Source organism: Parasteatoda tepidariorum, chromosome 2 (genome assembly GCF_982258835.1).
Source record: "Parasteatoda tepidariorum strain Cologne lab strain chromosome 2, Ptep-v5.0, whole genome shotgun sequence".
Classification (NCBI taxonomy): Eukaryota; Metazoa; Arthropoda; class Arachnida; order Araneae; family Theridiidae; genus Parasteatoda; species Parasteatoda tepidariorum.
In genome coordinates this window covers 104882679-104897985 of record NC_141756.1, presented here as the reverse complement: position 1 = coordinate 104897985, position 15307 = coordinate 104882679, and the positions used below count along the sequence as shown (strand labels likewise).

Here is a 15307-nt window from a genome sequence, read left to right as displayed (position 1 = left end):
TTTTCAATTCAATTTCTCTTGTAATTACCTCGCTCTATGCTCTTTGCTAATTCTTAACAATTGTTACTTACAGAAAAAACTCATTATCGAAGTTTAAAAATTCGATTATTATTTTTAAGTAAGAATAAGATATCAATATTCTGAACTATAACAATATTGCGTCTGTACGTCCGAATGGAAACTTAAGTGATATCTATAGAAAACGAACTGACCGACAACCTAATTTAACATACATAGTTTTAAACTCGAGGATAAAAGAAAGTAAAATTATATCACTTATTTAGCAGGCAGAAGTTCAAAATTAAATTAAATTTAGCAGGATTTAATTCACTTTTTAAAAATAAAGGGTGTTCTGAATATTGTGCAAAATTCCAATTTTCACCAATTTAGCTATAAAAATTAGACTCAATTTAAAGTTGGAGCGCTGTACAACTATCAGCTCAATTTTTTTTTAAAATTAAAATTTGCTTCTTGTGTAAATTTTAGTACACCTCATTAGGATTCGAGGTTGTTAGTCGTAATTTGCTCCTAAAAATTTTAATTCGACACTTAGAAAATTACCCCCAGTTTTTATTTTTGACGCCTAATTTTACAAAATACCTTGGCTCCTGGGATTCAATTTCTCGCCGAACTATACGACGGTCAGAAAGTCATGAGTATGACGATGACGTAACACGTTCCGAATATTGGCGGATGTCCGAACTAGAAGTTGTGGGCATGACGTCATTCGCTTCATTTTCCAGCCTTTTCTTGTTGTTGTTATAGTAGGCCATTAAGGCACTGGAGGTGAGATTGTTCTTATCTTCCAGTGGCGCCATCTATGGCCGAGAATTCTACTTCTACTACACCCATGTGTCACACCCGTTTATAAAGCTGCTCATTCATTTATCTACAGATATTAATTTTGATCTGAATCAGAGACCGATCGATCTCCAATTCAGTACCCCCAGAAGTGTTGATTCGTTATGAGAACATGAAGGACTTTGTGATACAACAGATTTAACGTGCATCTGTCACCATTTACTACACGGAAAGTCTTCAGCCGGCTGGATTCTAACTCCCATTCTCATGAGCGTGAGTCCAGCACCCTACCAACCAGGCTATTCCGGCCCTACCCTTTTCAATCTCGAGGCTTTTGACTGTGAAATTTGTATCATTTCATTCGTCTACCTACATAGTATAGTCACGACGTCATACGTATTCACGATATTTAAAAAAATACCATCGCTATTCGTATTCACGTTATTCAAAAATCACACATTCCGATTCGATTCGTATTCAAGCTATTTAAAAATCACACATCGCAATTACGCGTTAACGCAAATAGAAATCACTGTGCAATTTATAAACCACACATCACGCTACAGAAAAATAGCATATCATGATTCGTATTCACGCTATATAAAAATCACGCATCCCGATTCGTATTCAAACTGTTTCAAAATGATGAAATAAAGGCAAATTTAGCTGAGCTGATACAGAAAGAAAATGGTGCTCATTATTTGCTAGAAAAGGATAATGAAACATTAAAACTAGAGTTTAAGGACATAAATATTACTTTATGAATGGTTTAAGCTGCAACTATCGGTATGAAAACTAATATTAGTGGCCATAAAATTAAAATATTATTAATTCTTGTTTACAATTCTAGTCTCAGCTATTACTAGTCTTGAAGTTCTTACTTCTAATTCTAGTCTTTAAAGTAATGAATGTATTTAAAAAGAGATAGTTTATCATATTTTTTATTCATTTCTTTTCCCTTTGCTTATCAAGCTATTTCCTTTTATGAAAATGAATGTAAGAAGTTAATTTTAGCTGTTTTATTTTTCATGTTCAAGAGTGTTGATATGTTTTGCATCATGTAAATATTTTAATTTTTATTGACTAAATTTATTTATAAGCAGGCTGTAAATATAATTTTTGTATATATACGGAGAGAAGAGCCGGTGGCTCGGGGGATAAAGCGTTCACCTTCCAATGGGGTGAATCGGGTTCGAATCTCAGCGATGACTGATCGATTCGAAATCCGTAAGATATCCTCAGTGGTCGACGTATCATGGGATAGAGTACCCTTGCTCTCAGGCAGGTTTACGTGGTTTTCCTCTCCATGTAACGCAAATGCGTGTTAGTTCCATCAAAAAGACCTTCACAAAAGCAAATTTCTCCCAATACTCGATCCTGGAGTTCCCCTGTCTTCTGGATTGGGTTCAAAATGACAAGGCTACGGTGTTAAACGTTAGTAGTCGTAAACCCAAAAAATTAGGTCGGTTGTTGAATGATGGTTGTAACGAGTCAATTACACAAATTAAATTTGTAGAAAATTTTAAAATTTAAACATCCAGCCGTGATTTTGTTATTTATGTATTTTTTAAAAAAAATATAAGTTTAGATGATTGTGCATGTTTTTTTCAGAATAGTCTTATTTAGAAAAAATTATTCCTACCCATTATGATAAAAAAATAATAATAAGGATAAAAATCCTACCCACTATGATTAAAAAAAATATAAATATCATGGTTAAAAATATAATTTTAAAATTACTCACAAGGAAATCGTTTTAACAACTAAGAAAAATTATTTAGATGTCATTGACGCCTGACTGTCACGTTCTAATTTTCTAACCCTGCATCTCATAGATTTATCGGCTCTGACATGATTTAAAAAATATTATCCTTAATTTAAGCTTGATGTGATGAAAGCCCTCTTTGGTTTTCATCATCAATACGGGCTCAGGTGATGAAAAAACTAAAATGTATATCTAACTAATCACTATTGAAGAAAGCGAAATTAAAAACCAAAATCTGTTTGGTTGTGGAAGGAAAGAGTGTTTAAAAACGATTGGCAAAAACACCTGGAAGCTTTCAGCGGCATTCAAATGTATCCTGACACAACAGCCCGCTGTATACCATTGGGTTCATAGAGATTGCGATATCACAATGTCACGTCCAAAGGCATTTGTGGCAATGTGTTCAGCATTGCTCATAATACCGTCTTTACTTTGCAGATAAGCTTCTACAATTTATGACAAAGTATGACCAATTTTTTTTCATTTATTAAATTTGCAATATTAATTAAGAGATATATACGGGTATAGGACAAAATAATAGGAACACCTGTGAAAAAATGAAAATATTTTATTAATAAGGAGTTGGGCCACCTTTGGCCTGAATGACAGCTTGCATTAGACGTGGGATTGACAAATAAAGGTCTTGAACAAAGTTCATTGGAATTTGCAGCCATTCCTCATGCAGGGCTGTCTCGAGTTCAGAGAGTGTGCGTGGAAGAGGAAACTGAGCACGGACTTTTTTCTCTAAAAAACCCTACAAAGGCTCAATGATATTGAGATCAGGGGACTGAGGACACCACGTTAGATGTTCCACTTCATCATTATGCTCATTTAACCATGTTTCAACACAGTGAGACGTGTGAATAAGGGCGTTGTCATCTTGGAACACAGGACGTTCTCCCGGAAAGACAGTATGAAGCAAAGGGAGAAAATGATCTGCTAGAATGCTTCGGCAATGGTCTCCTTTGACAACCACCCTCAAGACAACAAGAGGCCCCAGCCCACAGGCAGATATAGCGCCCCACACCATCACAGAACCATCTCCATGTTTCAAGGTTGGAACCAGGCAGTCAACATGAAATGCTTCTGCCGGCGTTTGCCACACGAACACACGTCCGGTGGTCTGGAATAGTGTGAAAGAGGATTCACCAGACCAGATGACTTGTTCCCATTGCAGTTGTGTCTATTTTAGGTAGTCTTGGCACCACTGTAGTATCTTCAAAGCATTCCGCTCTGTAACTAACGGTTTTGGAATAGTTACTCCGCCATGAATGTTGGCAGCATGCAACTCCCGTTGAATAATTTTCATGGACACGGGGTTCTTAAGGAGGGTATTCATCTCGGACGTTATCACCGGCAGTGTAGTCTTGCATTTTCGAGTGACTATCCTCTTCAACACCCGTCTATCACGGTCCGACAACTTCGACTTCCTGCCGCTGTTGTGCTCCGCAGAAGACACCTTACCCTACTTTGTGTATGCCGACAGAGTCCTTGATACAGTGGTCCTAGAAACACCCAAAAGGTTTGCTGTTCTGGACACGGACACTCCGGCGATGCGAGCTCCGATTATCATGCCTCTTTTAAGGTCAGAGAGGTGGGACATAATCTCGCTTTGCTAGGAACAGATTTTTTCTCATGCAACTTTCACACTGCCAAATGCTAGACTGATACCTTTCCTTTCATCACCACTAGGTGGCACACTCTTGCGACATGTGCCCGCCGTTTATTGGACGGTCGAAGGACGACTCCGTTCTTTCACAGGTGTTCCTATTATTTTGTCCTATACCTGTATTTTGACTAAATTTTTAAAAAAAATTGCTTTTGATCTTTGTTTCAGATTTTACTTTTAGTAGTGACCATTAATGATTATTATGAAATGTTCTCTTTACAGTTTCAAGTTTTATTGTTTCTTATTGTGAAAACAGAAATCAAAAATTACCGAAAAGTAGCTGATTTTTTACAAAATAAAAAACTAAGATTTGAAAATAGTCGGTGAGTATGCTTTTCTAAATCATTTAATGCATTTTTAACACACGTAGGTTTAATTTTATTTTTCCTTTAAGTTTGATCTACTTTTGACTATTGTATTTCATTTGAGGATTTATAAATATTTAAAAAAATATTTTACAGCAGTCAACGTGTATTTGTTTTGCATTCATCTTAGGCTTCTTATGGTTGAATGTAAAGTGGAATAACACCAGAGCCAGAAACAATTTATATTGCGCCAAACAAACTACATAAAGTAAAAGTTGGCACATTTTAAGTAGAATTCCTAAAATATTTAGACTCTTATGTAAAGCATTTTATATTGCGCCAAACTAACTACATAAAATAAAAGTTGGTGCATTTCAAGTAATATTGATTGATTCTTAAAAGATTTGGACTCCTATGTATAGCATTTTGGAGTAAATTAAGGTTATAATAAAATTTTGCTCAACAAACTTTTGCAAGCGGGGAGAAAATGATGTTTAAATAAAATTCTACCATATGAATTCCCTGTGTAATACAATATACTCTCGATATCTCAAACTTCTTTATCTCGGAAACCTCGTTATGTCATTAAAATATTTCTCCCTTTGGCATTACATGTCCACATAATGTTAATTTAAGTTCCTACGTCGAAGAGTTTCTTCTCAAAACCAAGTCGAATATTTTTCGAAATAGAACATGAATTTCGTCAGAAAAATCACTATGTAAGTTTATTGTAAATCAATTATTTTCTATTTAATGCATACTTATTTTTGTCTTACTTCTAAAAATAAAATTATCATTACTGTATTTAGACTTTTAGTCAACTATCAATACATACGTATTTATTCGTAGTTATTTGTATGTTTCATGATTCTACTTTTTAGAGTAATATTTTAGAATATGTTTTTATACTTTTTAGAACATATTTAGCTCTGAACTCTTTATCTCGAAAACTCACTATCTCGAATATCTTTCAGCCTCCCTTCAACTTTGAGATATCGAGAGTATACCGTATATCCTTCCAATATTGTGTAACATTCCAGCAACAGCGCATATTGTTGGGCAGAGTAATTATGGAAATGTGGTCAACGTTGTCCACAAACCGCCTTTACTTCTCAAAGAAGCTGGAAATAATTATTCTGAACCTGGTTGGGATTTAAGCCTTAGTTCTTCAACATGACAGCTCGATAGCGTCACAAAAACTCACAATTCTCTATGTTAAATTCCAAATTAAAAACTATAGTATTATTAATCACAGAATAAAACTAATTTTTCAAAGTGATCCAAAAATGACTCCTGTGTCAAACGATGAAAATTACAGCCAGAGATTATGATTTATTAGTAACTATTTTATTGCTTTCAATTAATAACCACCATTTTTTTCTTTTTTCAGAATAACCCTTCTTCATCGTTCCCTGTTTTTAACAAGTACCCTCCTATTTATGTCGATGTCAAGTATTTTATACGTCAATTACGAACAAAAAATTTATGAATACCTATTTGCTTCGAGCTCAATACTTGTAGTAAGTCTATTTATCTCTTTTTCTTTTCTTTAAAACTGTCTCGATTGTTTTTCTGAATGTACACCTAAGAAGTTTTTATAAATGCAAAAGAAGAGATATACTAGGAAGTTAAGAGATGTTTGCTGACTGGCTCGATTATCTCTAGAATTACTTGACCTATTTTAATGAAATACGATATAAACATACATTGATACAATACAAAACAAATAGCCATTCAACAATTGTAATACACATACGCATGATCGTGCATAACACTCGTTGGAATCGGAAGGTATGAAACAGCGGTTACAGAATTAACAACAACAACAAAAAATAGGTTAATAGGGGGTATGGTCCCCTCTTACAGATATACAGGCCTTGGAGAGCGTGACTTCATACTTCAAATGAAGTAGTTAATCATTTCCTGTGGCAATCGGCCTGAATTGTCCTGTGGCAATTTCATACCTTCAGACTCAAATGAGTGTTACGCATGATCATGCTTGTGTATTCATACAATGCGATTGTATTGTATCATTGTATGTATACATATCAAATTTCATTAAAATCGGTTACAGAAGTTCTAGAGATAATCGACCCAGTCTGCAAATTCTCTTAACTTCTTACAACAGTGTATTTGGGTTATCTTAGTTCCTTTTCAAGCTTTTTATTAATGAATCTAAAATTAATCAAATAATTCTTCGATTTTCCTCATTTCAAGATGGCATTTAATTAAGTGTGGCTAGAAAATAACGAGACTGTAAAATGTTATATTTTGAATTCAAGCATTTTTAGGTATTATAACCTAAAATACACACTCTTTCTCTGTTTCTACTATGTTCCATAAATTTTTTTTTTTACCTTGAGCTTCTTTGTGGAGTGCTGCTTTTTCTTTTAAACCTTCAATCGAACAATATTCTGTTCTATTTAATGCAGATTTGAACACGTTAAATACATAAAACTCTGGTGGTGCGAAAATCAGGCAAATATGGTAGATGAACCATTATTCATTAGTGCCCTTATTCACTATTGTAGTATTGCCACTTGAAAAATTTTGTTTTTCTCCAATACTTGAAAACATTACCAATGATCCGATACTTGATCCAATACTTGAAACAACCCAAAATATTACGAGAAAAAATATTTTTGAAAAATTAAAAAAAAAAGAATGAAACATGCCAAATAGTTTTGCTGAAAATTGCATGGAAATCAAAAATGTAAAGCCTCCAGACCTATCTCATTTGTCTGATTTATTTTCTTCCTTAAACTGACTCTAAAACAGAATCGTGGAGATAAAAAAAGAACATTTTGGGGGCAATTAAAATTTCAGTATCGACAAAAGTTTTAAATTCTTTATTCCTTTTTTTTCAGGGACTTGTTGTTTTCTTTAGCTATACTTTCTGTAGTGAGAAGGTAAAGTATAAGTTTTTTATTAAAACTATTTGGAATTAAATTATTAAATCAAATACCTTTATCACTATCGGTAAATAGTTTAGTTATCCATAATATCAACTACCATTTTGAAAAAAATATCGAAGCATGGCTAGTATAAATTTAAAATTAAAGATATCGCAAGGTTCGGTGGTTTAAATAAAATAATAACTACAATAAAATAATAACTACAATAAAATAATAATTACAAGAAAATAATAATTAAAATAAATTAATAATCACAATAAATGAATTATTACAATGTTACTTAATCATTGGATGAAGCATCAATTTTCAAAACTTCAATTTTCAAAATGCCGCCTGTAAAAAATATGATCATATTCTAAAAAAGCTTTTTTTAGCCCCATTTAAACTTTTTTTTTGAAAAAAGTCAAAAAGTTAGATTAATGAGACTGTGCAAGTGTGAAACAAATTTGTAACTAGTTTGGAAATCGGTTTAAAGTTTAGTTATCGATACAAAGTTCATAAATTATTCAACCCATTGATTAGCAGTTTAAAGCACAAAATATTGATTTACAAATAAATTTGCTATTCTTGTCTTTAGTAATGCACGCAATCGATTTAAGAAAAAAGCAGTTCATTACATGCGAACGGTTTATGAGTTAACTAAGCGATTGTCTAAAAAAGAGTTAGCAACGCAAGCGGTAATGTAAACAATAAGTTAGCAATACCTGCCATTGATTCATTAATTAGTTTCCAATTCACATAAGAACTTTATAAAGTACATACGATTGACATGCAGACTAAAGATAATCACTTTGTTTTAACTTGCAAATTAAGAAGTGCCTCAGTAAGGGCGCACAAAATTATAAAATAAAAAAATTTATTACTTTAAATAACCTTTGTTACAATAATCGGATTTTCATAAACGAAGTTCCAATCTTATTGTTTCAAAAGAGTGACCTAAATATGTTAATTAATTAACGCTAACTGTTAATTAAGTTACAAAAACAGATACAAAAATGCAATTTTTCGGAATAAGCACGCATGCCTTTTCAACAAATATGGATTTTATTGGGCTATCGAAATATGGAGGGGGGAGTAACACACTGAAAAGTAGGGTTCCAGTATTTTCGGGACAGCAGCTATCCATAGTTTTTACCCCTTAATGTTTATTGCCATTTCTGCTTATTTATTTATATATTCTTCGATATAAGTACTTCTTCAGCGAACTGAAAAAGTTTTGAACGTAACAAGATTCGTTTACTCAAAAATAATTTCATGTAAAAAATAATGGTTTATAACATAAAAGAAAATATTATTTTTTTGTGGAATTTCTTTTGAAGACTGGCATGATTTCTAAATTAAAATCTTATTTTAAGTGGTAATAATAGAACTTTCTTTTGTTTACAGCATTTTCTTTTCTGCTGTGTGAAAGTAAAGAGTGAAAAATCAATTGAACACGAAGTACGTATTACAAAAATATTTATACTTTCCATCATCATAAGTCAACCCTGACGAAACATCATTTTTAGGGCCCAATCTTTTGGTCATGGTAGGAAGGCCACGTCATTTTGATTCTGGGCAGACGGCGTGGACAGCGTCTGAACTGATACCCCTCTCTGAAAACTTCCACGCCACAACCAATGAGAGAACTTTCATCCACGACAGATTTTAGCACACAGTTTATTGAGAATACATGCCAGAGTTCGTCATCGGTTACAGTAATCGATTACAACTGCAATTGATTACAGCTAATTACTGCTATGTAATCAATTACTTGTAATCAAGATTACAAGTAATCATAATTTTTGATTACAGAGTAGGGCAAAAATGTAATCGATTACATATTTCAATTACAGTAATCAGTTACTAGTAATCCTGATTACAAATTGTGATTACAACTGTAATCGTGATTACAATACTCAATTACAGTAATCAATTACTTTACGCTTTATCATGATTACAAACACTCGTAATTTTAATTACACAACTGTAATCGTCATTACAATACTCAATTAGAGTAATCAATTACTTGTAATCATGATTACAAACATTCATAATTTTAATTACAACTGTGATCGCGATTTCATAACCAATTATAGTAATCATGATTACAGATGTAGTCAACATTATAAAAAATTGTAATCATGATTACAAGTAATTAATTACTGTAACCGACTATTGAAATCACGATTACTGTTGTAATCACGATTGTAAGTAATTAATTACTGTAATTATATGTTGTAATCACGATTACAGCTGTAATCAAAATTATGTTATCTTGTAATCACGATTACAAATAATTTATTACTGTAATCGAAAAATGTAATCGATTAAGTTTTTGTCCAACTCTGATACACGCTTTGTCATCCATTATGATAGAACTCATTTCTAGTCAGCGGCGCGAGCCAACTGCGCCAAGGAAAAGCATCATACTTTTCATGGACTTCCTATCGAAAAATTTCCAACCTGATATATCACCTGTTGACATTTTACTTCCAATATCAAGTGTCCATTTTTAAGTCATCATGGGAACTACGTAATGAAAAAATGGGTGCAAATGCTCTGATGGTTTAAGAGTCGAAGGCAGAGAACTGGAGGTTTTGAGTTCGATCCTGGCAGTCGCCCAAACAATCGGTGTTTTTAAATGCACCTTGCTGCTTATAATCCTCTGCGGCTAAAAATTCTCAATTGCTATTGGTGTGGTGTAGAAGTTTGGAGAGAAACTTTCTGACGCGGCCCTGGAAACGTGTTCTGATCAAGGTCAAAATGACGTGGCATTTTTGGCTCGTTAACAGATAGAGCCTTGGAGCTAGGTGCTTGGCTATAAATTGACAAATAACAGAAAAAATAGTTTCGAGGAAACACAACTAGGTGGCAGATCTTAGATTTATAGATCTTAGATGTAAAAGTATTTACAAACAAAAATCAATATTAAATACATTTGGCAACTTCCTTACAAATTGAGATCAATATGATGTTCAACACTGGCTACCAATAAAGTGTTATAGCGATATCTCAAACAAATCTCATAAATTATATATAACAGTTAACTGTAGTCGTTGCGGAATATGCTTATTTTGATGGGGGGGAGGGGCACTTTTTCTAAAGAAACATTTTTTTTTACTGCGTTCGATTTAGCGAGCAAAAATAACCTCTAAAACCGAATTTCATTTTATTCTGACAATCGGGGGGCTTGCAAAGACAAATGAACATTTGGTATAAAAAATGGAATGTCACCAATTTTGGGCTTTGGTAGAAACAGATTTACGTAAAGAATTAGTGTTTATTTCTGAATTAATGTATCGTAAAAATACTTTTACTGCTGTCTCTTATGTGTCTCATAAACTACTGTAATTATAAATTTTAGTATTACTGAATAACAGAAATGGTAGCGGCTATTCCACGCCAAGTAGTGTAGAAGAATATACCTAGTTCTTAGTGTACTGAATCACATAGAATGAAGTGTTATGTACGGGGTTTTACTACATCACTTTGGTGTTAAATAGTTGCCTCAAATTTTGGGGTATTATATTTTACTCTGAAATAAAATTTTAAAATAAATGTACCCTAATTTTGTTTTGTGCCCGGCCGCTTCTTTAAGTTCGGAAACAGATTTTATGGCATTATGATAGTTTTTTAGATAGTCTCACTAGCATAAGTCGCAACGCTCTAAGTTTCACTATAAAAAGCTTAACTGTAGGAAAATGACAATGGTGTCATCTAGTGGTGGATTTTTAACTATATTTTCAAGATAAAATTCTTATCATTTTATTGAACAATTACCCAATATTTGACGTTTTTTTGGATAATTTCTGATGCAGACAATTCATGAATTTAATTTTATTTATAAATTCCATGTCTTGGTATAATTTTCGTCAAACGTATTGTAAAAGTCGTCATTCCAAATTTTGACTTATTTTTTTCCCTTCAAATTCGAGTTTCAAGTCGCAATAATAAAAGGAATAAAATTTCTAAAAATATTGATATTTTAATGTCTAGCCATGTATTTTAAAAATATTGCTATTTTAATAGCATACTCGTCTCTAAATTATTTTATTATTATTATTTTCAGGATTCAGACATGAGAAGTGGAACGGATTCATTTAAGAGTAAGAACAGAGTTATTTTTTTTTAACCACTGAATAGATTATATAAAGAAAGAAGTAACTATGCTTTAAATGACTAAAATTGATATGTGGAATCAAACAAATTTATTTTGAGGAATTTTTTACTTACCGAAACTGAAATACATGATAATGGCTTTAGCTCAGGGCTCGAAAAAACTCAGAAATTTTATCCGTCCCCGAGGACGGCTTGTCCAACAATGTACCCGTCCTCCTTTGAAACTAACCCGTCACTTCTAAATAAATAAAAACATAATTTTCTCTTATTTATCACAAACATTTATATAAATTGCACAATGAATTAGTAGTAACTAGGATTACAAATACTAGGTTACTAATAGTAACCTAGTATTTATTTTAAGAAATAATTTAAATGACAAAAGTCAAGTTATCTGGAATGTCAATTTATCCGAGGGTACTGCGTTTTTTTAAATGAATCAAATATGACGTTTGCGAGTTCCCCAATCAAGCCAATGATTTACAGAGGTTTCTGCACAGAAATTGGAAAGGGGATTTGCATATAGGTAGATGTTCATAACTGCGTTTAACGCTTCTTATTTAAGACCAGTACGTAAGGTGTTTTTTTGTAAGTTCATTGCTGAAAAGCCCCTTTCAACCGCTACAGTACTCCCAGACAGAGAAAACATCAATTCCACCATGCGCAGTATATTGCTGTATTTCTAGATTAGAGAGTCATTTTAGAATTGAGGCGCTAGACTCTTGTAAGATAACAAAAATTGAAAATGCATCACGAACATTAACGGGAAAAAGGCCGTCCGCGCGGACGTCGGATTCGAGAAATTCGTTGTCCGCAGGGAATTTTTGACCGCCGAGGACGGGCGGACGGGTGGTTTTTCGAGCCCTGCTTTAGCTGATCCCTTGGAGTCATCGACGCAGCATAGCACTTTCTTAAGCAATATCCATCCTGTACACATCCTGTGATCTGGTAGAACATCTCCTGTAATAATATTTTGGTCATATGAGAGGTATAAACTCATCACGAGAGATATATATTAAAAGTAGAGATAACACACGTTTATATGGATGAGATTGGTTTGCCGTTCGCTTGACGGCTCAAATTGAATGATTGATATTGAATGATGTAACGTTTTTTTAAATGTACAGTCCCTGGACAAATTATTGGACGCACTATAAGAGTCTATGTAAAATCTTAAATTATCAGGTGATACTATACAACTTTAGTGCTTTTACGCTGATGAAACCGGTTTGTACTTGTTTACATTCGTGTATCAACTGGTTAACATTGTATTGCAATACCTAAAAAAAAAATACAAATAGGAAGTATATAAAAAATCTCCTGAATAAAAACCCCATTGCACGTATGTTAAAATATAAAAGTATTGCCTATAAACTCGTGCAAAGCATGTCATTATTAAAACACTTCAGCGCGTCTAATAATTTGGTCTAATCATTATAATATAATACCTGATATAATGAATATTCTATATTTTTTATAATTTATCGTCGAATTTATAGTATATATCGTCTAGTTTAACCAACAGTACAAGGTGGTTTCAGTAGCGTAAAAACAATAAAGCTGTGTAGTATCACGTGATAATTAAGATTTTACATAGAATCTGATAGTGCGTCCAATAATTTGACGAGGGACTGTACTGTATCAATATATTGATTAAAAAAATAGATTATTACTTGATCAAACACGAAATGAATTTAGAACGATAATAAAAGCAAAAACAAGAAATTTATTGGAAAGTGAAGGTGAGAGATCTGATCTAGTTTGATTTGGTTATAGTAGAATGATTAATTTTCTTCTGCGCATGTGCTACTGCAGCGTGATAAGTTGTCAGTTGGAATTCACCATTAATCCTTTTAAACTAAATAAGTTCCAAAAAGTGAACCTTCTTCATTCTTTTTGTAGTAGAATTTATTTTACGACAGATTGAAGTTAACAGGAGTAAATAAAAATATGACGAAAACAATTATTGCGTATAATAGAACTAAAATTTGAAATCGGTCAGAAATTGTTATGTTTCTACATAAATTCAGAATATGCACACAAAAAATTAAGACAATAACAGTAATAATTAACGCAATAGTATCTTCATTGGAATGAAGCTGGGAAATTGAATTTGGGTTTAATTTTGCAATCTAAAAAAAGACTCTTTTTTGTTTTTCTTGTGCTTTATTTTTCAGGGGATTTTATTATAGCACTTAATGTGTTATATCATGTATATTAAATGAAAAAAAAATTAGTAAAGTGTTTCAAAAAACTATTAACTGTTTTTAGGTGTAAGGGGAATTATTTAATCTGATATTTTTTAATGCACTACAATGGGTTTTGCTTTGGATTTTATGGCACCCACACACTTTTCAACTGTGTTCAAGAGTAACAGTAAACAGTGCGCATGCGTTGCTATGGTAACCACTGCTGTTTTTATTTTCATTTTCAGTAGCAGGCATTTTTAATGTATTAACATAACAATAATTTAAAGTATTTTTATATTCTTTTTATTATAAACATATAATTAATGGCTTGGCGGTGAGTTCAATATAATTATGAATGCTGAAGAAGAAAAAGTATTTTGTGACGTCTTGAAACATAGCCCGGATTTAAAAACCAATCCGACGACAAACATCAATTAAGGCGGTTTTTGCAACCTTAAAAAAATTTTTTAATCATTAATCGTAACATTTTATTTCTTTCAGGTTTTTTGAAACCAGAAATAGTAGATGACCCATACTCCAGAAAGATGCACATAGACGCCGAAAAAAGGGCTGAAAGAATCAAGCGAATGTACTCCCAAATAGAAAAAGCCTCACTATCCGACTCCCTGACGAGCCATCGAGTCGACGCCACAACGGAACTCTTAAATCCCAACCAGTACCAACAACAACGTCCAAAGTCGTCTGCCGAAGACGGTCACACACCTATCTTCAAACCCTACCAGCACGCCACCATCAACAGCGATAGTCCTCAGCAGTACAGCAAAGACCTGTTCTGCGATTCACTGGACAAAGGGGATGGCTATCCCAAGATGCATTGGAGGTACGCCAATCACCCGCACCACATCATGTACGGGTCACCAGGGGGCACCCTCACTAAACATTCCAAAGACCACCCTGCACCCACGAGTGCAAAGAGACCACTTTTATTAGAGTCAGACGTAGATAATCCAAAGTACAATGATTCTCATCATCAGGCAGATTACGGAGCTAGTGGTCAGTATCCTAATTTTTCATCCACGCCATTCCTACCATCACAGACTGTCAAAGCAGACATCACGTGTACAGAATCCTTCCATCCGCTGGAGGGCATTGACGAAGGACTGAAGGGGTCGTGCTTTCTGCAGCACACCGATTCGCTGGAGACTGTGGTGCACTGTGACGCTACGTCAAAAACTGAAGCACCCCTGAGAACTATCACCAAAGATGTGAGTGTCCCGTCACAGTCGTGGAATATGACCACCGTTTGATGTACAGCGTTTTCTAAAGACTACCATTTTAGTTACTGCATTTTGCTTGATTTGATTTAAAATGACATGAATCTTTAAAAAAAATGAATGGGTAATTTTTAAAAAAAAGAAATTATGAACTAAGAGCCGCATTTTTCGAAACTACAATCATATTTACTCTACTATTATGTCGAATATATTGAGAAAAAACATTACGATAAATACATTATTTTCTTTTAAATGATAATTTATTTATCCATCTACATTCCTACGAACCTAAACTAGATAAATTTAAACGAAATAAACCTATTTTAA

General features: G+C 33.3%; 1 protein-coding gene across 3 annotated transcripts in view; it reads left to right on the top strand.

Moving 5' to 3' along the window:
* LOC107440417 (uncharacterized) overlaps positions 1 to 15125 on the top strand; it is a 789850-nt gene extending 774725 nt beyond the window's left edge. For all 3 annotated transcript variants that reach the window (XM_087157952.1, XM_087157951.1, XM_087157953.1), the window contains 6 exons: positions 4458 to 4558; positions 5931 to 6060; positions 7408 to 7449; positions 8842 to 8895; positions 11507 to 11543; positions 14247 to 15125. In XM_087157952.1, the coding sequence (XP_087014078.1) occupies positions 4458 to 4558; positions 5931 to 6060; positions 7408 to 7449; positions 8842 to 8895; positions 11507 to 11543; positions 14247 to 15013 (1131 nt within the window). In that variant the 3' untranslated portion in view covers positions 15014 to 15125. The remainder of the gene's footprint in view (positions 1 to 4457; positions 4559 to 5930; positions 6061 to 7407; positions 7450 to 8841; positions 8896 to 11506; positions 11544 to 14246) is intronic.
* Positions 15126 to 15307: the final 182 nt, after the last annotated feature.